This window comes from Magallana gigas, chromosome 5, assembly GCF_963853765.1.
Source record: "Magallana gigas chromosome 5, xbMagGiga1.1, whole genome shotgun sequence".
Lineage (NCBI taxonomy): Eukaryota > Metazoa > Mollusca > Bivalvia > Ostreida > Ostreidae > Magallana > Magallana gigas.
Genome location: NC_088857.1, coordinates 14561878 through 14585475, shown reverse-complemented (window position 1 = coordinate 14585475; position 23598 = coordinate 14561878). Strand labels below are relative to the sequence as shown.

Here is a 23598-nt window from a genome sequence, read left to right as displayed (position 1 = left end):
GGAACTGTTCACTCAGGTTTACAACCACTGGGGTCAAAGGTGACAGGGATCCAATCATACGTCAAAGAAGGGGGACAACTCGAACTGTAATATTGTAACTGACCTACCTCGTCCAATCGTCTGTCTGTTCCCAACACCAACAAGTTCCCAAACTCTCGCTCCAAAACCGCCCGTGCCTGCTACAATTTAAATGTTATCTATTATTTACATGGATCACATAATCAAAAAATAATCATATTACCTCATTAACACATAACATGAGTATAAAGAATGCATGCTTATTCCATAAACCATTTTTTTTTTTTTTTAAATTGTTCTTTATCATATACTTGATAGTTACAGAACAAGAGAAAAGATTTATTTAGTAAAAATCCTCATAAAGATATGAAGGCTAAAGGAAGAAGTCAGAGAGAAAAAAACTCCAGCATGTTAAGAGACAAGAGCAGAGAGGGAAAAATAAGATAGACTGTGAGAGAAAACAAGGAGACAGATATCGCCTTGAGGGCCACCAACCTGGGGACTCTGGCTGGGGATCTGTAGCGCCAGGGCCATGCTGTTGGCATCAAAGCTTTCATCTAAGGCAATAAGAGCACCGTGAACCCCAGACTCTATCAAGTTATTTGCATATTCCCGAAGACCTATGGATTGGACCCACTTTATCAATCTCTCGTTTGACCAGACCAGCACATCTGAAAAAGAACGGAAATTAAACATCAGGTTTCATACATTTAAACAAGGATAAATGGCCACAGTGAATGCTAAAACTTAAGGTCAGACGACACGTTCCTCAATTTTAGATAACTTTTTCCAGGAATTTGTTAATGGTTTACTACTACTTTGACAAGCCTTCTAGCAAAAAATTAGGGTACCTTACCAGGCATTTCTGCAAAATAATAGAGTATGCAATTTCCTATATAATCTTCTTGAAAATACACTTGAATTTCTTATATAAAATTAAATACATCTATACCACAGCAAAATTCACAGTATGAGAACTATATCTCCGCCGGAGCGGGGCTTTGAACTCAGGACCTCTAGAATCTATACGCTTCTGACAGTGTGCGGCCACGGTTATAACCACTCGACCATCTAGACATATAACCACATCTAAGTAAATTTTGATCATTTTTAAAGTAATTATTAAATTAGTATTTTTTATTGGAACTCTTTATTACGAGGAGATACAAAAAAGATTTTCGAGGAACGTGTCGTCTGACCTTAAGTTAACTATATTTGTGTTTTCAATTTTAACACATTTCTGCAATCCAATTTCAAATAAGTCATAATTCTGTATCATTTAAGTCTAATTCTTATTCACAAAGAACTGTATGATACATTCAAGATAATATACATGTATTTTTCACTTCAAGTCAAATAAAACTGATAAGCATTATCTTTTTATTGCAATTTCATTTTCTTTTGTGCTTTATCGAAGTTCACAGCCTGAACAGGAATGCCGATATCTACCTTTAATTTCTGAAGCACTTTCTTCTCTCCTCCTCTCCAGTTCTTTCTTGTCGTAATTCACACGTTTTAGACAATTAATAGCATATTGTAAACTTGTTCTGAAAGGACAAAATGGTAAATTATACACATAGCACATACAAAACTCCCCAATTTTCAGTATACATATTCTTAGCTACACTAATTAAGGATATTGGCCATAATTTTACAAAATTTATTTTCATAGCAATTGGATAGGTTTCTTCTTAGTGATTACAAAATTCCGATTTAATCTTCAAAATTAAAGGCACGGGACATATATTCATGCTTGATGACTCATGTGCCAAGAATTTAAATAAAAAACAATTAATTTTTCCTTAATTGAGAATTTTTTTTACATGGTTCATGGAAATGTTACATTATGAATTCCATTTCCAACGAATAATAATTTAAGTTTGAGTTTCAAAATGCATTAAGGATGTAAATTCAAGGGCGAGGGTACCAAAGAAATCCACAAAAAATCAGCCACCACAAATATCTCAGATTTCAGAGTATTTTCAGACATCGTCTAGAAGACAGACCTATGGAAGCTGTCCACCATTTTGAGCTGTCCCCTCAGATCTTTCTTGGTCAGGTGGTCCAGCATGCGGGCATCCACCAGACATTCCATGAAGTGACTGCGGTACTGGGGGAGTCCGATAGAGGGCAGCCACTCGTTACCGATCCACTCGTGGTTCATGTCTCCAAACGCCAGAGTCTGCAAACGCAACAAATAGAGCACAGTGTCAATCCCATACAAATCTCAGACCTCTGTATATTGTGTCAGTATTAGTGATTTGCCAGAGCCATGTATACATTACGTAAAGAAACAAAGCCTGTCAATGATTAGCATAGCCTTTAATTCAGCTCAGCATGATATAATTTAATTTGGTACACTTACATAATAAACATGTAGATCTTTGAAAAAATATGCAAATGCACATTAAAACATAAAAAGACTTCAATAACCAATTTTTAAGAAACAGTATATGGATATTTCTTTCATTAAAGCTTTTTCATGAAAATATCATTTTTCTACTTCTATGGATTCCTTTGAATTTAAGATGTTTAATTTTAATTGATTGTCCACTTTTTTCATGGGGATGTCACTATATGGATTCAGTTTTACTTAAAATGAATAAAGACTGTGTTTGATAATTCATTGAGGATATAAATTCATGGGCAAATAGTACCCATAAGATCCACAAATACTAAGCCACCACTCTTATAAACTCTTATGATTCCATAGTATTTCTTAAAATAATTATAGTTTCAGCACTTAGTAGAATTTCTAACTTCCGAGAGAAGTGTGACCACCCCCTGACTTACAGAGCTGGTGGGTTTGGGAGCGGAAGGACTGGTCAGGCTGACCATCTCCTGTATGGCCAGCCTCAGCTTGAGGCGGTGCAGCGGGTTACTGATCCCGATCTCCCGCTGGATCTCCTGGTCCGACAGTGCCGACATTATTGCACCACTTTTGACGTTTGCTCTGCAGGCGGCCACATACCAAGCTGGCATACCCACCCACAGCTGCGTACAGAAAACAGAGAAGTCTTAATTAATGGATTCAAACTTTGGAATACTCGTTATACTTTATTTAATGATGAACTTTTTTTATCAGTTATTTCTTTGTAATCAAGGGAAGATCCCATGATTCTAACAATCAAAATACCTAGCATATTTTATTTAACAATTTACTTTTCTTATCAGGGTGTTAGTAATGGAGGGCATATTGCAACACCAATCATCATCAAAAATATTATTTATGTGCACTTGAATCTGATGTCTGAATGTTCATAGTACATGTATAGTATAATATATTGCTTTATCCTATCGACTGCTAAAATATGTTATGCATTTCTCACCTCTAACCAGGCTACCACAGTCGGCCCATTCCACAGAGCAAACGGAGTCCCTGCCTTCATGGCTTCCTCTAGCAACTCATGCCTGCAGTGAAACAAAACATCATCAACATGTAAAAAGAACACTTACTAAATTGAGGCCTGTTATTTCTTATAAAGACTTGTATACATATATACAAATTTGTTCTAACTGGTTGGTAAAATAATTCCTTCCCAAGGCATTACTGGGTGTTAAATGACTTCCGTTTTTTCTAAGCCTGATATTCTACTCTGACTTGTTTACATGTAGACACAGTATACTTACTTTTTCTTCTTCCTCCTGTCGTACTCAGACTGTCCGAGACCCAGGGTCAGGGCATCCCCCGCCCCCATGTCACTCAGGTCACCAAAGCCTCCACCTGAACAGGAAATATCAAACACATTAATTATGTCTACCAAGAATATGGCAACTTAGAAAATAGAGGACACTGAAAAGCATTCCATCTATGTGATGCTAATGTTTAACATTTCTAAGATAAAATGAAAAACTTTCTAACACTAAGTTTAAGAATAAAAATTATTTCTATATAAATCTTTTAATTTTTTATCTTATTTATATTTCTTCCTTTTTCTTACCTCTTGCCTAGCAGATTTAGTAAAATGTGAAACCTAATGGCAATTCAAGAGTATATGCAAGTCTGTTTGTAAGCCATGCTGTAAATATATCTAAGGATAAATGGCTGATTTTACAGGATCCTGTGAGAATATCATGCAAGGTAAGTACCCACCGGATGGAAGGAGCAAGTCCTGAGCTAGGGCCTTGGCTTTCTGCTTCTCCTTCTTGCTGAAGAGTCGGCCCAGCGAGCTCTTGATGCCCTTCTTCTTCTGCTGTTGTTGCTGCTGCTGGTTTTTGTGGAGTGAGTCCTGACTACTGTTGGGGGTACTGAAAGGACTTTGTGAGGACTGTGTAGTGTCTATCACAGTTCTACTGTAAAACATACACAGACAATTACAATCACAGTAAACAATACTAACAAGAGTTCTACTGTAAAACCAACACATAATTACAATACATTTAACACCACACTGTGTAGATTTGTTGAACAGATATCCAAACATTGCATGTAAACAATGTCAATAATAATAAAATCTAATATAGTGCCCTTATGAAAGCTGATCAAATCCTGTTTCTTTTAACCCAACAATCGGGACTGTAAAGAATCCCTGTGAATCTGACACTGACTCACTATCCTTCCAACAATGACAAACTCCATGGAAACAATTATAACCTCTGACCTCTCTCAATGACTTTGACCTTGTACAAAACTAACCTCCAAATCTCTCAGCTGATAAATGAAAATAACAAACATAGGTAATCATAGATTACTAAGCTCACCGAGACGGAGCATCACCATTATGAGACATCACCTTGATAAGACCACCTTTATCATTTTATATGAAAATCATACTTTATGATCTTGGATATTCATGGATTCTGTTTTGACAAAATATCGTATATCATCTGATAAATTTTTTTTATGATAATCATATGTTCATATGTTAATCAATACAATGATATAAAATTAAATATTGTATCATGTCATATTTATAATATATATCATATAAAACAATAAAATACCGTAATAAACAATAATGAGATATGATATTGTAATGTATGATATGACATTGTATTGTGTTATACCTTATTGTATTTGATCACATAATACAATATCATAAAATATAATACAATATAGTATTATATTACAATATCATATTACATAATACATCATAACATTGAAACATATTATATTGTATAATATAGTATGATATTGTATTGAATGACACTGAAACATATTTGATACATTATATGATATTATATCATATATAATACAATATAATTTGATTCCAACATTGTATCTTATGAAATGATACAATATTATGTGATAAAGCAAAATATTATAAAATACATTATTATATTATACATATTGTATCATATGACACAATAATATATATTACAATATCATATAATACAATTTCATGTGATAAGATAATATATCATATAAACCAATATCATATCATACAATATCGTATGATACAATATTATATAATATTACAATATCATATAATACAATTTCATGTGATATATTTCTATAATACTGAAACCAATATCATATTATACAATATTGTATGATACAATATTATAGAATATACAATATTGTATCATAGGATACAATATAATATTTTGCAATATCTTATGTAATTGTATCATGTGATAAAATAATAAATTAAAAATACAATATAATATTATACAATATTGTATCATAATATACAATACTATACATAACAGTATCATGATACAATATCATATCATAAAATATCCAAAAAATTGATACAATATCATATCGTATTGTATAACTTTTTATAATATAACATATGATATCATATTGTATCATATCAAACAATATTGTTTCATATCATACAATACTATATCATAGGAATCATGTTATATCATTTATCAACAAACACATCTATCTATCGAGCTGGTTTGAGTGAGGTAGGAGATTTCTTTAGCATCCTTGATAATTGAGATCAGGCTCTGCATATAAAGCAACCTCTGCATTTAATTTATAATAAAGTTAAATCAACTATGCAAGCTATCATCTATAAAACATGTGACCTGTTCCAAAAAACTAAACCTCATCCAGCATCCGAAACCTATGGCTCAGATTCAGCATTCAAGCCCATCAGGTGCATTGATATCATAACACGCATCATCCATGCAAGTTTGGTGAAGTTTGGACCAGTAATAACTAAGATATCATCATCAGAGGGCACTAGCAATTAAAACCTTAACTTCCTCCAGCATCCGCAACCTATGGCTCAGATTCAGCACCCATGCCTGTCAGGTGCATCTGTATCATAAGACACACCATCCATTCAAGTTTGGTGAAGTTAGGACCTGTAATAACTAAGATTTATTTTTTAGCATCCTTGATAATGGAGATCAAGCTCTGAATCTGAAGCTACCTCTGCGATTCATTCATATTACAGTTAAATCAACTATGCAAGTTTGATATAGTACTATCATCTATTAAACATGTGACCTGTTCCTAAAAACTTAACTTTATCCAGCATCCGAAACCAGACTCAGCATTCAAGCCTGTCAGGTGCATCAGTATCATAAGACACACCATCCATGGAAGTCTGGTGAAGTAAGGACAAGTAATAACTAAGATATCATCATCAGAGGGCACCTGTTTCAAAAACTTTATTTAACCAGCTCTTAAAACCTTAACCTCCTCCAGCATCCGAAACCTATTGCTCAGATTCAGCATTCAAGCTTGTCAGGTGCATCAGTATCATAAGACGCACCATCCATACAAGTTTGGTGAAGTAAGGACCAGTAGTAACTAAGATATAATCATCAGAGGGCACCTGCAACAAAAACTTTAACCAGCTCTAAAAACCTTAACCTCTTCCAGCATCCGAAACCTATTGCTCAGATTCAGCATTCAAGCTTGTCAGGTGCATCAGTATCATAAGACGCATCATCCATACAAGTTTGGTGAAGTTAGGACCAGTAGTAACTTAGATATTGCTATCAATGGGCACCCACAACAAAAACTTTAACCTGCTCCAAAAACCTTAACCTCCTCCAGCATCCGAAACCTATAGCTCAGATTCAGCACTCAAGCCTGTCTGGTGCATCAGTATCATAAGGCACACCATCCATGCAAGTTTGGTGATGTACGGACCAGCAGTAACTAAGATATTGCTATCAAAGGGCACCTGCAACAAAAACTTTAACCTGGTCCAACAACCTTAACCTCCTCCAGCATCTGAAATTTAGGACCCAGATTCAGCATCCAAGTCTTTCAAGTCCATAAGTAGGTCCAGATGCATCACCCATGCAAGTTTGGTGAAGATAGGACAAGTAATAGCTTAGATACAGGACCTGCAACAAAAACTTTAACCAGGTCCGGACGCCGACGCCGACGCCACCCCCGACGCCGACGCCGAGGGTATAGCATAAGCTCTCCTTGACTTCGTCTCGGTGAGCTAAAAAATGTGTGGCCAATATTCAATTTCTTACAGAGAATCAAAGAGACATATGGTAAATGTATATACACCGTCAACAAGGACGTCATTAGTAATCAAAGCAAAACAAAATCCCCAAACATTTTTCCTTCACATGTACCCGGTACATGCAAGTCTTTGAATCAACCCATATGTCGCTCTACAGGGACTAACTGACCTTGGTGTGTCCTCTGCGGAGGTATTATGACTGCCTGAGCCTCGCTCTAGCCGTAGAGATCGGGGGGTGGGGGGACTAGATTCACACTTGATTGGTCGGTTCTCCTCGTTAATGGCTGAGTCATCTCTACTGTACATCTGAAACGCACAAAGGAGCTACAAAGTATGCTAGTTTTGGTTACTAGTATTGTGTATTGATATCTTCCAATGAATCTTGATAGTGAAAAAAGCTGAGCTACCAATTAAAACTTGTTTTTATACAACAGCAGAGGTATACATGTACATTGTAACTCTGATAAATATACATCCATAAATTATTATGAGTACATTTCAACATATCCCTCTTCCATCGTTTATTTGATTATCACGTAATGTGGTCAATAGCTGAGGACTAGATGACAATTAGGTATATGAACATCAACAGTATAATCTGATTGCTAAATAAACACTAGGAAATAATGTATGATTAAGATTACAAGAAGAACACCTTACCATTATTTTTCAAAAAGTTGTGAACTATTTTATTACCTTACTTGTGATATACTGTGGTCATTGGCAGCAGTGGCTAACTGAGGACTAGATGAGAAGTAACTATATCTACTGTTAATTGGATTAACTTACCTGTGATGTACTGTGGTCATTGACCAAGGACTAAATGAGGATTTCATGAGGAGTAGGTACATCTATCGTTTACTGGATTAACTTACCTGTGATATACTAAGGTCATTGGCAGCAGTGGCTAACTGAGGACTAGATGAGGAGTAGGTATACAGGTGGGCAGTGGTCATTCCAGCAGGAGCCTGAAATGTAACACCAAAATCAAAATGTGCCTACATTACATGCAGAAGTTTCATACTCAAATCTCACAGATTTGTTTTCAAAACGTACAGCAAAATATTCTTACTTGTCTGTGTACCGTACTTCATGCAAATCAAAACTAAATATAGCTGTAAAAGGATTCTGGATTTTCATGCATTTTCTAAACCACTGATTTTAATCAAACTCATTTTTTATGAGTAAAAACTTGAACTAAGTCAACAACTGTACCAAACAATATCAAACAGAGAGCATGCAGTATGTGTATAAATGTGCTGTATAGATGACAAATTTTTAACTTGAATTGATTGGAAAAGCAACCCATCTACCTGTACTTGCATTATTCAAAGAGCACTTACAGAAGTGAATTTGAAATATTCTTGATGTGACAAAAACCAACAAATATATCCCCAGTACTTCACAGTCAATGCCAGCACATTTGAAACACACGAGATGATAGGGAGTCAGTAGAACACTAGTGTAATAATACAGAAACCTGAACTGTCCATTAACAAACTGAAAACCAGCAAATCTGGACAAATTCTTTGTGACGGGAAAATTAACAAGTTGAAAAAAAATATCAGGAAAGAGGGAGAAAAAAAATACTAAATTTTCATAAAAAAGTCACAAAAATGTGAAAATTACAAAAAAATAATGAAAAAATAACTAATTGTTGATATACCGTAAAAAAAAAAAAACTGTCACAAAAGAATGTGAAATTTACTGTGGGGTGATAGAGGAAACTGAGGTGAGATGAAAATGAACAAACCAAACCTAGAGAAAGAGGGACTACCACATCCACTACAACAATCACTGACTCCCCACTTACGGTGTGGTACTTTTGAAGGTAATCTCTTGTTTGCAATGTACGAGTAGTGGGCGTCGCCCTCTCGCTCAGAGGAGGAGAGGTACGCCATCTGTTGGCAATCGTATCAAGACTACCACTCCCTACCCGACTTTCCAGCTCTTCAGCTCGCTGCTCCGTCGTTTCTTTCTCTTCCTGGATTAACCTGTAAGGTCAAGCATGTGGTGTATTAAATTTAGGAGACAGTAAAAGGGTACACTCAAATCAATTGTCAAGATAAAAGTCACTTTTCTTTTCATTATGTTTTACAATTTCTGATCCTTTACACAACATTTACAGAAGCGGGCATTAGATACAATATAGTAAAACCAAATTTCCATATATTTTTTAAATCTGAAACACTGAGTTAGTTGGACACAAATCTTTTAAAGATCAGGAAAAACAGGAATCAGGAAAAATCTTTTTACTAATTAGAATTCAAATTGCTAAAATAAAATTTTATTCTACAAACCCATGCCATTGCATCAAATTTTCTATGTCCTCGACAACAGCCAAGTATAAAATAAGCATTACACACTGTATAAATTGAACTGTACCTACCTGATTTCATTATTAATTGCGTCTAACTGCTCCTGCAGCATCAGGGCCAGGGTCTGGGCGTCGGTGGGGCCGCTGGGGGACCACATGTCGAAGGCCTCGATCACTGATTCGTTCTCACTGCCCTCTTCACTCCCACTGGCGTCAAACGCCTGCTGTAGCTTCTCCAGTATTTGGGCCTGCTTCAACTTCTCGTGTTCTTGTTCATTCAGAGTATTAACCTGAAATACAGGATTTTCATTTTATTTTATTTTTCAAATTCAGCTTTTAATTTTCACAAAAAAACCCCAAATTGGTTGTTATCTAAAATGTTCTGTGGAATTTTGATGTGTTTTTTTTTTGTGTTGTAAATGTACATTAACATGAACAAGCTGATGCCGAATTAATATGAGAACTGTAGTACTAAATCTCAAAGCATTATCACAAAACCTCAAACCATAGCTTAAATATATTTCTGAAAACCATTACTAGGTGTGTTCAACTGTACATGTACATGTGTATTGCTAACCTTAGTGGGGTCCTCTTCCAGGGACTGCTCTCTGCCCCGCTGTGACCTTCGAGTGACCTCATCCATTGGACTTCTTATCACATACCCACTCCCTGGCCTGTCAACCGAACAAGAAAACAAACAGTGTCATGTACAAATTACTATCAGACTATTCCTCCAAATCCAAGATTCCAGAGTATATGGGTATTAATGGATAAAGATTTGACATACATGTACCTGGCAAGGTGCTCTATCTGCTGCCTGAGGGTATCCACCTCTCGGTTGGCTCTCATCAAATCTTCCGATATTCTTTCCTGCAAATTTCAACAACAATCTCTTAATTTAAGAACAGACATTTTCAAGAAAATCCTCAAATTTTGAAGCTCATTTCAAACAAGCATAGAAGTAGTCAAGTTTCCAAATTCCCCAATACAAGAATGGTTCCCTTAACTGTCCACAATTTAGAAACTAACCTTTTCTTGCTGGTTTTCATCCAGAGCTTTGCGGATTCGTTCCAGTTCCTGGGTGAGTTGGTTCTTCTCCTCTAGGGCGGCCATTCTCTCCTTTAGGTGAAGTTGTAGTCGTTCGTTCGACTCGGCCAGTAACTTGTCGACCGTGGCCGACAGCCGGGCATTGTGCTCCTCATTCATCTTCTCCCTCATTCTGGCCTATAACAAAGTCCAAAGTTCATTAAATTAATTTTTTTTATAAATATATGTCTACCAAAGGTGAGGCAATGCAGTTGATAATTTATCAAATTTTTCTGTTTTATCATTCCAGAAAAAATTTCCCTTAAATTGAAATTTCCCCAACCCAAAAATATTCACTAACTAGATGGACATAGTTTTTTGTTATATGAGAAATGTGGTGAATTGAATGGGCCAAACAAATACAAAACATGACCAAAGGTACTGTAAACGTATTATATTTTGCGTGAACGATATTTGGCGGAAATTAGTTTTTGAACAAGTTGGCGTGGATTTGAATTAGCGTTTTCCTGAATGTGACTATTCTTATACATTTATGCATGGCATTTAGCGATATACTTGATTTAGCGGAAGTATCGTTCCGCCAAAATCGCTAGATAGAATACACAGCCAAATGTAGTACATTTACAGTAACCTGGTATATGGTAAACAAGACATTACATGCCAACCCCAAAATGGAGAGTTCTGCTGAGAACAATACTAACACAGTAAATGTATATGGTATACAAGACATTACAACACCCACCCTGGAGAGCTCCGCCTCATTGTCCATCAGTTTCTGCTCCACCCTGGACACCCTCTCCTCAGCCGACCCATGCAGCTCCTCGGCCTTACTGAGGGCCTCTAGTCTCTGCTGTAGCTCCGCCTCTACAGTGGGCAGGGCCTCCGCCTTCTTCAGCGACTGTTGTAGTTTCTGGTCCGCCAACTCCAGCTTCTCTTGGAGCTGTCGAATCTTCTCCTCATTCTGCATATACATAAGAGAAACTTCAATACATCATTTACTTTGTGAAATCTTGATAATTATTTCTGCCAATAAAATTACTAAATGTGTTCAATTTTATTATGTGATATATTTTCTGTTTCAAGTCCACTGAACAAAAAGAAACATGAAAATAACATAACATCAAAATGGGTTGAAATGGCCAAAATATCAATGGAAAACCTAAGGATTACTGTAACATACTATCATGAATTGAGAATTAAAACACAAAACCCAAATTGTGAAGTTCAGACAGGGCACTTACAGACTTTAAATGGCTTTCTTTATTAGCTAACTCAGACTCCAACTTGTCATTCAGGTCATGGAGTGAGGTAGACTCCCTTTGGGCGTTTAGGTACCTCTTCTCCAATGTGGCTATTCTCTCCTCCTGATCCTCTCTCTGAGCAAGAGACTACAAACAAACAAACAAACAAACAAACACATAAAAATATATTCGATAAAGTCACCATCATACTTGGGAAAATTAAATCTTTATAAGAAAGAATCCCAATATTGATTGTTTCTACTAACACTCGTATCATATTAAATATAGTCTAAAAGTGAGCTCTTCAACACTTCACTTTAGATTTATTGTTTTGGAATTCCTTTATATGTCAACTTTTATGAAAACTTTTTTTTTTTAAGATTCCAGAGTCTGGTTAACTGTAGAATACTATAGGAGTCATCAAATAAACTTCATCCAGAACGAGCACCAAAGTTTGGAAAACCCCCGTTTCAATTTTCTACAAGGCCTGCTGATAGCCACATGTTGGACATTAGGTCCTCACTAACTGTTACCTATCTGCTTTCAGTAAATCTCACCTCTCGGAGGTCCCTCTGTAGCTTTACTAGCTGTTCCTGAGTTTTGTTCAGATCCTTTGTGGCAGTGGTCGAGGTTTCTTCCAGCTCTGTGATTTTATTGGTCAGTTCCAGCAGCCTGGTTCTGGCCGAGGTCAGCTCAGAGTTCTGTTTTTCCACCGTGTCCTGGAGCTCGATGACCCGATTAACCTCCGAATCTGGGTCAATGGTGCCATTTGACAATCTTTGCTAAAAGACAATATCATTGTTGACCATTAAAGCCTTTTCATATATATAAGCACTTTAACTACCTTATAAGTAACTCTTGAGAAAATGGTAGTTCTTTATAATTAAGATTCTAATTAATATCTTTTCTCAGATGAAGAAATGGGAAAAATATATATTTTCCTTACAGCCAAGATTTTCTCATTACCAAATTCCCAATAAGCCAGACTGTATGTTTCCATAAAAAATTCTGGGTAGTCCATATTTTATTTTACCACTAGAACAAGTACAGTCAAGATACAGCTCCAATATCACATCAACGACGTGAAAAAATTTAGTTAATAAAAAATTCTTAATTTTTGTCAAAATTTAAAACAACACCTTAAAAAACTAACATATGTCTTCTAACACATTTTTTCTTTTAAATATGTGCATTCATCAATAGCAAAGCATACAATTTTTAATGTACATGGTACATAGACCCACCTTGTGGATTTCTGGTTTTGGATGGTCGGTGTCCTGGGGTCCTGAGTCATGTTTTAAGGTTTTTAGACTGTCCTCTGTGCTTCCACTGGAATGTCTAGACTTACTCTGCAGCTCTCTTAAGGTGAACAACTGTGAATATAAATCTTAGAACATAAATACATCTGCCACAAATATACTGCAAACCAGTGTAGTAGAATATTGGTATTTATATAAAATTACAGTATACTGGTAGTTAATGCTAAGCAAACAACACCAACCCATCAACCTCCCCCCCCCCCCCCCCCCAAAAAAAAATTCCAACCAAAAAACCTTACCTCTTGATTACAATTCGCCAATTCTTCTTCTAAAGAAGCCACTTTCTCCAAGGCAACTCTAAGACGTTCTCGGACCTTGAAAAAACAAAGACTAGTTTACACTTGGAATTCATATGAAAAAAAAATGGCATTTTCACGCTCGTTAAAATTTGAGTTTTTTTCAAATTTTGTTCTACTTGCATCTTCAAGTTTCAGTAAAAATAAGATTGAACAAGCTGTTTATATCCTAATATTCACAACCTTTTTCAGCATTTGCTTGTATAACACCAAGTATTGCATAACCCATATGAAATAAACATAAATAACCTCTAATAAAATGTCATTTGAGATCATAGTAAAATTTGACCATAATGCTCCCTTGTTATCCAGATCACCTACTTTCCAATAAAAGGCCAGCGATATTCTAAAAATCTAGCCAGAAAAACATTTTGATCACTAGTTGGCATCTGATACTGAGCTCTGAGACCCCAAATAGGAAAATTATACAGAGATTTACATCATTCCTAGGCATGATAAGACTATTTTGTAAGTTTATATTTTGTCACATTTTCACTGATAGATCAGCCACTGACTGAAATGCTGCATGATTTTTGTTATTACCAGTTTTCATTGGTCTTATAAACAATGAAAACCAGGATTATCACTCAACTTACTGCTTCTTGTTTTAATCTTTTAATCACTGTTACCTAACTGTGCATGAGAGAGAGAGAGCGAGAGAGAGAGAGAGAGAGAGAGAGAGAGAGAGAGAGAGAGAGAGAGAGAGAGAGAGAGAGAGAGAGATTGCTATTTGCTATCAGCATTAGCGATAAGAGAGAACTACGATAATGTGCAAATACTCGGAGTCTGCGTCCGGATCCTGGAATCCGAGAGACAGGGAGAAACAGCAAGTTGGCAGAATCAATTTATCCTAGGATTGCACCATCTTTGGCTGTCCCTATATCACAATGCTAGGCTAATCAGGAAGAAAAAGCCCCATTAAGAAGACAGAAATCGGCCAGGTCAATGGCGCTGTGATTGATTTTTTCCATGGTTATTTAATACAGATAACTTCACTGCCCCGAGGTGCCACAGCAGTTGTGTTTTCTGGGTCTTTCCGATTATGAGGCTGATAATATTGTTTTGTTACAGTATGCCAATATTTTATCAAATAATTGATAGATAGCAGAAGGCTCAAGGATTCTCTTTTCTCGTAATTTTTTTTTTTTGTTTTACACCCATTATGTAATATTGGTTCGATAATCACACAGCATAAACTCACTAATGCTGGAAATTTTTATTTTGGCTACATGTTTACTTTAGAATTGTAAAAAATTAATTAGTGTACTGTAAATCCACTAATACAATGTGTTACCAATGTCCTGCCTAACCATATACACCTGTCCTCAAGGGAAAAGTTGAATGCAATGCAAAAAAAATTTTTATTGCTAAGGCCTAACAAAAAATTAGGTTTGTTTCCGCTTTCCCGACCGACCCTAACTTAAACCCGCCGACCCAAAATTTTTCTTCGAGTTTTTTTCGTAAATTTCCGTTTTTATCCGTTGTTTGGTTAAAATTTCGTTTTTATCCGATTTAAAAATTTATTGTGTCCTCTAAATTTAAGTCGTAAAAACGCTTATGGAACTTATTTAGATGTCATCAGTGTTGTGTAGATGTTTGTTATTCACAAATGGCAGCACATGTCGTGCCAGTTGAGCTCGAGAAATGTTCCCACCAGCCGGGGAAAAAGTTCATCACATCATTTAAACAATGACAACAAATACTTGGTTTTTTTTTTTTATCTTACCCAGTTTAAAAGATAAATGGTTTTATATGCACAATTGAACAGATGGAGAGGGAAAAAAAAAGATTAAAAAAAAAAAAAGCCGACCTACCGACCCTAATTTTTTTCAGCCTGAAAGCGGAAACAAACCTATTTTTTTGTTAGGCCTAACTAGAAAATCACTTTTATAAAGCCAAGTTACCCAATCATTTCTACTGACACAAGAGTTTAATTCTTCATTCATAAAATATACTTCCATCAGCCAACAATTTCCATTTAAAGAAAGCCTTTGGTATAAATTGATCTTACAAAGATGTGGTACATATATATATAAATGGAAGAGAAGCAATGATTTAGCGGTAAGGCTTGGTAATACTATACTGTGTCAGAGAGACACTGCTGAATCAATGACAGTGTATAAACACAGAGCTGGTCACTGTCTGAAGGCTCAGAAAATGGGTCAATGTGACCAATTGCCAAACTGGGTAATGGGGGGGGGGGGTCATAGAATTTTTTACAGTGAATAAATGGCCTCTAGTCTAAAGAGACCTATTTAGATAAACCTGACCAAACTGTCTATGACTGATAATGGTTAATTGAATGTAAATCACTTAGACTTGTAATTTCCATAATCTGAGATGGTCGCAGTTTAAAGACTTATTTATCTAGTGTGCATGCAGCATTGGTAGCAAAGAATCAAAGAAAATTGAAAAACTATGAATCATCCAACATCATTGTAGTTTCTTAATCCCTTTCCTGTCAACACTGGATTTTGCAACAAGTTCATGAAATAGTACAGTTTCACACATTAGTGCCTCAGCATCAAAAGTGGACAAACATCCATTTCTTACTTGAGAAGACTCAGAACCCTGATATTTCATAAGCAACAAGGTCTCAAAACGCAATATAAAACAAAATAAATATCTTCTGTATGAAACAGTATCTACATGTGCATGTAGATTCTGACATTGTAAGCTATTCACAATGGTGTAGAAAGGTTTTAAAGGTTGAACTAAACAAATCACATCAAACAATAAAATGTACAGACAACATTGCACACTATGTTCAAGAGGTAACATTTTCAAAATGTTCCATTTTCAGGTAACACAAATTAATGTACCAGCCAGTATCTTGTTATGACTTCCTTCTTCTATTCAGAGTGCCTAGGAAATTATCGTTTTTAACATAAGCTGCATATATTCTCCTTACAGAGATAAGTATGACAAAAACAAGTCTAAAATTTGAGAGAACATCAGAATGTGATGCGTTTTATGACAGCTGTGTGTAATACTGAGGTATAATCTTTCACAGCTTCGTCACAACAGTATGCAATTTCGTTACAATTAGTTACTTGTTCTGTACAGTGTATATATTTCATAATCTATTCTCATCTTGTCAAGTTAGATCTTCAGAGTTATTTGAAAACCTGTCTCCAAGGCCTATGATGTTACACTTTTCTCCAACATCAGAGGAATATCTGACAGTTGTAACAATTATTCATACAGTAAAAATAACATAAAATTAACAAACTCAAAATTTGGCAGAATCAGCACATTTTGGGGCTTGTGGTGTTTAAAGACTTGTTTACAGTAGAATACAATTTACAGTACATGTATTACCTTTTCATCCAGGGCCTTGTAATGTTTTGAGACTTGTTACAGTAGAATACAATTTACAGTATTACGGTACCTTTTCATCCAGGGCCTTGTGATGTTTAGAGACTTGTTTAAAATAGAACACAATTTACAGTATTACCTTTTCATCCAGGGCCTTGTGATGTTTAGAGACTTGTTTAAAATAGAACACAATTTACAGTATTACCTTTTCATCCAGGGCTTTGTGGTGTTCAAACAGCGACTTGAGGGCCTTGAGGACCTCAACTTCACTGGACACGCCCGCCGGGGACGACGCCTGCCGCTTGACCACCGTCATCCGCAGGGACCGCTCATGTCTGGATACCAAACACTCAAGATGCTCCAGTAACAACTGCAATCAGAAGGCAAAACTGCAAGTTATAGCAGGGCTACATACAAATATATATAGTATATCCCGTATTTTTTGTGTCACAAAATTTGCAAAATTTTGGAATGTGTTATTTTTTACTTGCCTCAGTCAAGTTTTAATTTTCTTATAGCAAACGATACAGGAAATAATTTCTGTGTAATGAATATTTTGTGATGTAAAAGTGATCACGAAAATTATATCATTGTGAAAATTACCTGATATACATTTACAAGTCTTAGAATATATGTACATGTATATTGCATCTACAGGTTGTGTTGGACCAACAAAAGGTTGACATAACAAATATCATACCATATTAAGAATTTATTAATCTACTAATCTTTTAAACTAAAGAATATACCAGTAATTAGTTACATAATTCTGTTAAAAAACAATTTATAAAAGATCAAAATTAGAATTCAAGGAGAATGTTTTTCTCTATTATTATTATTATTTATACAGAAAGAATTCCAAAATTTGAGTTCAAAGTAAAAGCCTTCCATCGTTTTGTTCAAATAATTGCATGTACATCATTCATATAAGTTAAATTGACCTGGACACCATATTGAAGTCAAGGTCATAAAATATTAAATTTAAGGTTTATCAAACCAGAATATTTCTAACAAGAAGACTTGAAATCCCATGGTATTATAAAGTTCATATAACAGCAGAGCAAAAAAAGGTAACTTGGCCTCTAGACTAAACTAGAAAAAAGCATGCTATAATAATTCTGGTATAAATCAAAAAGAAACACATTGAACAGTCTTTCCTGTATAAACTGCAATGTGAAATACACCCCTGCTAGTCTTACACAAGAAACAAATCAATCGAAACCATTGCATGACAAAACAGCACACCAGCGACAAACTTACAGAAAACCTTTCTTTTAAACCATCAATAAATTTGTAACCACTCCTATTCATTGACTTTCCTTGTTTTCTGTCCACAGCTCCGAGTCAGAAGTCATGGTCACATGGTACAGCCCCACACGGCCGCTCGGGAAATCCCTGAACCTCCTTTTGGGGTCTCTCCGGAATTCCCGGGCACAAATCCTCCAGCGGTGCACCGTATTCAAATAAAACAGTCTTCTGATGCCAATCAATCTTCTACTACTCCTAACACACACACAAAATGTCTTGTCAATTGCTAGGAACCATGAGAGGCAGACATCTGTTCACTTATTGAGTCCATCTTTTGGACTAAGGGTTAAACCTTCTTGAGGGGTTTCAAAATCATGCCATTCTAAATACACTTTACTCCATCTGAGCCAAACTTCAAACAAGTGGTTTTCATTAAAAAAAAAAAAAAAAAAAAATTAAAAAAAATTTCTATTTTATTTCAGCAAATTTCTTTTGTCTTACATGAAATGATCTATATATGCTAATTAAGCTACAAGCAATGTTCAGACACATTGATGTTAATACACTTTTTAAAATTAGTGATGTTTTGTCAGCATCATAGATTCAAGCACATGGCACTATACCAATGTCAGTCCTCTGCAATGTGTCTTCCCCTTATTATGCCTTCAGATTGTCACAATTACAGTAAGATTATTACATAATTTATCATATGACTCATCATGTATTTTGTGTACAGTGCGTGTGTGTACAACTCTGCCTAATCATTGATCAATCTGCCCAAGGAATATAACAAAACTCTGCGATTACATCATGCATGTTTCAAATACGAAGGATCAAGTTATTGAATTGTAATCCCACAGATAAAAGACCAATATTCACTATTTCAGTCAGGGGGGGCTTGCATCCTTAATTTCTTGCCAGTCTGTGCGTAACATCAGCAGAGATCTCGTAAGAAAACGGCGAGCCTGACGATAAAACATAAACTATCATGTAGATGATCCCAACTTGAAAAAAAAAATCCATAACAGAAAATATTATACACTTCTATTGCATTTTTCTTCAGACCCGTCTATTGATCTTGAAAGTGGAAGTCTGCGTAGTAAAAGCTGTGCCTTTTTTTTTGCAGATGCTATCACATGTTTTAGCTTTAATCCCCTTTCTCTGGTCTCTGTGTAGATCTCTGGATAATTACAACTGCAAGAGTAACCTCTGACCCAAGTGTTTGCTGCTTATCTTGTTTCTAGTTATCAATTTTTATTTCAAAACACTTTCTCATTCAAATATCCAAGCATTTTGACTGGAAAACATAAAGATTTCATATTCAGATAGCCAACGCTACTGCTGGCAAAGAGAAGGCTAATTGTCTTGTACATCACAAAACTAAAATCATTGCAGGAATCATCATGTGTTTAAAAAATGTCTTTAGATATAGGTTTCTACAAAGGCTCTCAGAAAAATATAGAACCAAAATTCATCATCATCATCATCATCATCATCATCATCATCATCGTCATCATCATCATCATCATAACATATAGTGAAATTTAGTCAATTTGTTAACATTGATAGTAATTAGTTAATATACCGGTAATTATTGACACATCAATGCATAAAGTACTCTCCTTAGGCATTACTTCCAATATTGTATCAACAACAACACGTTGATAGATAATGAATTTTTTTTTACAACCTAACCAGTTTACATCATGAACATCCAAGAGGGAGCACTTCTGTTTTATCTACGGGACCATATGTTGAATAACTGGGATAATTAATCGAAACATTCCAACACCTGTTTCTGCTGTTATAAATATCAATTTAACTTCTATGCTATGTTTTCTTCTAATTGCCACCGTTTTGATAATTATTACAACTTGCACTGCATGTAAAAGTCTAGAACGCCCAAAGTAATTAAACCCTTAAAAAAACGTATGTTGACAATTTGTGAACAATCTTTGAAAATATATATACACTTAGTAACATTCTAACAAGGCCTTGGACTTTCAGAAGGACGTTACTATCTATTTCTTGCGTCAAAACAAGTTGAAAATGACGCTGGTTTCAAGTGAAATATACATCGATTGTGTAGTTTTAGCCCAAAAGCCAGACAAATCTTGTTGATTTCAAAGAGCAATGGCTGAGTGGCTATCAATGAAATAGACAGGCCTACATCACAATGCTGTTTGACACCAACTACAAGTCCAAGCTCTTGTTAAAATGGTTCTATATAACACATATATTAATGTTCTTTGTCGCAAACCATAGTTTTGGGTAGACAAGGTCCCTCAAAGGGAGAGAATTGGTGCTAGTCACACATGATTTACCAAAAATGATTCAAGTCTAAAATCATTAAAAAGAATTGTTGACTTGAAGTACATTGTCAATTTTAAAATATCAATTGCATACATTTATGTAAAGATACTAATGGAATATTAAATTAAAAACAAATAGATAGGAAAAAAACTTTAAAAAAGATAAAAATCTAAAAACATGTAAAAGTTTAAAATTACACAAGGAAATACAACAGAAAGCATGATTTTCTCAATCAGCTTAATATACGAAAATAATTTGTCCACCCTAACTAGATCTATAGTGAAAAAAAAAATCCGAGTTAAACCATTTTGTAGATGTATAAAGTATCATATGTTGAATGGTTGAATATAAATCAAGAGTACCACAATGCTGCCACAAAACACAATATTTTTCTAATTATCTCTTTAAGGTGGATTCAAATGATTCTCTAATGTGATCCAACATGTCTACTTAATTTGTGGGAATGCAGTTTATCCAGATTCTACCAGAAAAAACTGTTCTCAAATAGTAAATTGCCACATGTGTACTGTATTTTCCCTCCCTAATTATAAGATACTGCATCATGAAGTGATTGAATGAACAGTGAACTGTAAGAAACAATTTCTCTGATTCTTTGAAGACATATAGTATCTCTTTTACAGGTACTTTAGTATTACACAGTACTTTTAAAATGAAGGTATGTGCATTTTAAATAATATGTTTCCTTTTGGTGTGCAAGTGACATACATGTGCAGTTTTATAGCAGAAAAAAAGATAGGAAATGATAAATTGCATTGATCATTTTTTTCCGTTGAAGCCACATAAAATTCATATAAGAGAATAAATATATCAATGTTTTATTTACAATGTTACTGTATTGCTTGTATATATCTTTGATATTTGAACAGCCACTGATATTTGAATGTAGGCAATAAAGGTCCTCTCTCAAGAGTTCAAAACACTTAACACCTGACACACTTAATGTACCCCTACTTGACTATTTATGATACACAATAAATTTCATTCACATTAAAAAAAGAAATCATCAAATAGACCTAGTCTAAAGATGTTCATAAGCTTGGAGTATCTGTGATCGTGTATGGGCATTTGACAGAAAAGGGACAAGGGGTTGGGAGGTATACACACGTGTAAATAAAACTGTAATGTTACAGAGCATCTGACATACCCGTGTATTATTCCTCTCTGCCTTTAGTTCTGCAACTTCTTCTTCCCTTTCCAACAATTGATCTCGTAACTGGTTCACTTCTTTTGATATATTGGCAAATTCTTGCTGCAAAACAGAGATAACATGTGTATCTTACTGTAATATTACTAATTTGTTGGAATTGAATCTTAAATTAAACGACCTACAACTATTTCAATTCCCAAAATATCTATGAATTATTTTTAGACTTTTTATAACTTTGATCACCTCTAATTACTTAATAAGTTAATTATCTTGCTTATCTGCACTGAATGAATAAAATAAGCTATTGATTAAATTTTCCGGAACTTAGCAATCTATCATGTCTATTTAACAGGCGCACATTGTGTATGTTAAAATTATCGGTTATTAAACATTGAACAGTTTCCATTGAGTAAATTTCAATGCTTTACTCCAAATATGAAAATGTGTATTATAATCAATACACAGTTTTTATTATTTGTTGGCATCTAGTATGCATGAACCCTTTAATTAATGTAGATTTTATTCATGTTTTGTTTATGGTGTCACTGGATAAGAAAACATTTTGGACATTTTTTTTCCAAAGAAACAACATGTTTTTAACTGTGTGTCTTCAATGACCTATATGTATTTTATGAATGAGGCATATGCATAGCATAACAATGATTGAGGATTGGCTGTGTGAAGACTGAATCATCAAAGGGACGACATTTTTAGTCCACTGGGCCATTGTTGTAAATTTAAAACACACAGGTGACATAATAAACTATCAGTACATCCCGAGGCTGCTTAATGTATTTAAAATGGCGTCTGATTTATTCGGAATCCCTATCCGATGATGTCAGTGTTTGCTGCATCATAAAATAGGCAACCCTCTGACCCCAGAGGACAAATACCTGAGGTGTGGTGGCTTGAAATTGCCCCTGTAAGGTATCTCGTTCTTTCTCCACGTCGGCCAGTTTCTGCTGGGTGAGGGTTAAACTATCTTGGGTCTCCCGAAGTGTTTCCATCAGTTTATCCCTCTCATCAAGCATGTTGACCATCAGCTGCTCAAAGTTGGCCTCATCTTGCGAGCTCTGAGACTCCCGGTCATTAGAACCGGACTCAGAAATCGTAGGCATCACGTCGCACATCATTTTGATGATATTACATTAGTCATCGGCGACATGAATCCCACAACAACATTGTTTATGATAGCATCCCGTGTTAAAATGCCGGTTCTGCTACATTAAATTAATAAATCACAGGTATAAAGATCACTTGGTTTATCTAGGATAAAAGATGCATACTTCCGTTTGAATCTATTCACTGGAAACTTTACAAAGTCCTTCATGTCAAGAGAATTTGGATTTCCTATCAGCATCATTTACATGAACGGGAGCCATCTTTCTTGGTCGAAGTGTGTCATTACCCATAATTCCGTTTTCAAAAAAAATCAAAGGGAGGCAACTTGCATTTGTCTAACGAGTTATCGTTCTTTACGCGCACACCAAAAAATATTAATTTTAATGTTTATATATATTTGAAAACATCTTATGACTCGTCGCAAGCCTGCCTGTACGATTTTTCTAGACTGCATGAAAAAACCTGAATATTTCATATTTTGTGGCTTAAAAAGCAGTAAAGGAACCATCCATTGTATATTATCAAAGACAAAAATAAATTATCTTTTCTGAGTAATGTGAAAGTAACCTCATTGGGTCATAATTAAATTACAACATTATATTTATTTTTAGTCAAATTCTCGTTTATTTTTAATGATGAAATAGATGAATTTAATTGATTATTATATCAAATAATCATTTTTTAACAATAACATTGATTTCAAATAATTAACTTTCTATATCCCTGCTTAAAAGGTTTGTTTTGTTTTGAACATATTTTATTGAATTAATCAAGAATGCTCAAGTTCTTGCAACTTACAA

At 35.0% G+C, this 23598-nt stretch overlaps 1 protein-coding gene across 5 annotated transcripts in view; it reads right to left on the bottom strand.

Annotated features, from left to right (window-relative positions):
* The window catches only part of LOC105346576 (liprin-alpha-1), a 28991-nt gene extending 5898 nt beyond the window's left edge, over window positions 1–23093 (bottom strand). For 2 of the 5 annotated variants that reach the window (XM_066086093.1, XM_066086096.1), the window contains exons 1-23: window positions 22570–23093; window positions 21674–21778; window positions 17153–17317; window positions 13573–13647; window positions 13259–13387; window positions 12572–12796; window positions 12015–12161; window positions 11516–11734; window positions 10756–10950; window positions 10514–10596; window positions 10304–10400; window positions 9799–10016; window positions 9223–9403; window positions 8285–8377; window positions 7579–7715; window positions 4112–4311; window positions 3649–3742; window positions 3348–3429; window positions 2812–3012; window positions 2025–2200; window positions 1468–1565; window positions 514–689; window positions 108–179 (exon numbers count right to left, since the gene is read on the bottom strand). In XM_066086093.1, coding sequence (XP_065942165.1) covers window positions 108–179; window positions 514–689; window positions 1468–1565; window positions 2025–2200; window positions 2812–3012; window positions 3348–3429; window positions 3649–3742; window positions 4112–4311; window positions 7579–7715; window positions 8285–8377; window positions 9223–9403; window positions 9799–10016; window positions 10304–10400; window positions 10514–10596; window positions 10756–10950; window positions 11516–11734; window positions 12015–12161; window positions 12572–12796; window positions 13259–13387; window positions 13573–13647; window positions 17153–17317; window positions 21674–21778; window positions 22570–22809 — 3408 coding nt within the window. In that variant the 5' untranslated portion in view covers window positions 22810–23093. Of the gene's footprint in view, window positions 1–107; window positions 180–513; window positions 690–1467; window positions 1566–2024; window positions 2201–2811; window positions 3013–3347; window positions 3430–3648; window positions 3743–4111; window positions 4312–7578; window positions 7716–8284; window positions 8378–9222; window positions 9404–9798; window positions 10017–10303; window positions 10401–10513; window positions 10597–10755; window positions 10951–11515; window positions 11735–12014; window positions 12162–12571; window positions 12797–13258; window positions 13388–13572; window positions 13648–17152; window positions 17318–18207; window positions 18440–21673; window positions 21779–22569 lie in introns of those variants that run through there. The other 3 variants (XM_066086095.1, XM_066086094.1, XM_066086097.1) reach the window with 3 other exon arrangements.
* Between the last annotated feature and the right edge of the window lie 505 nt (window positions 23094–23598).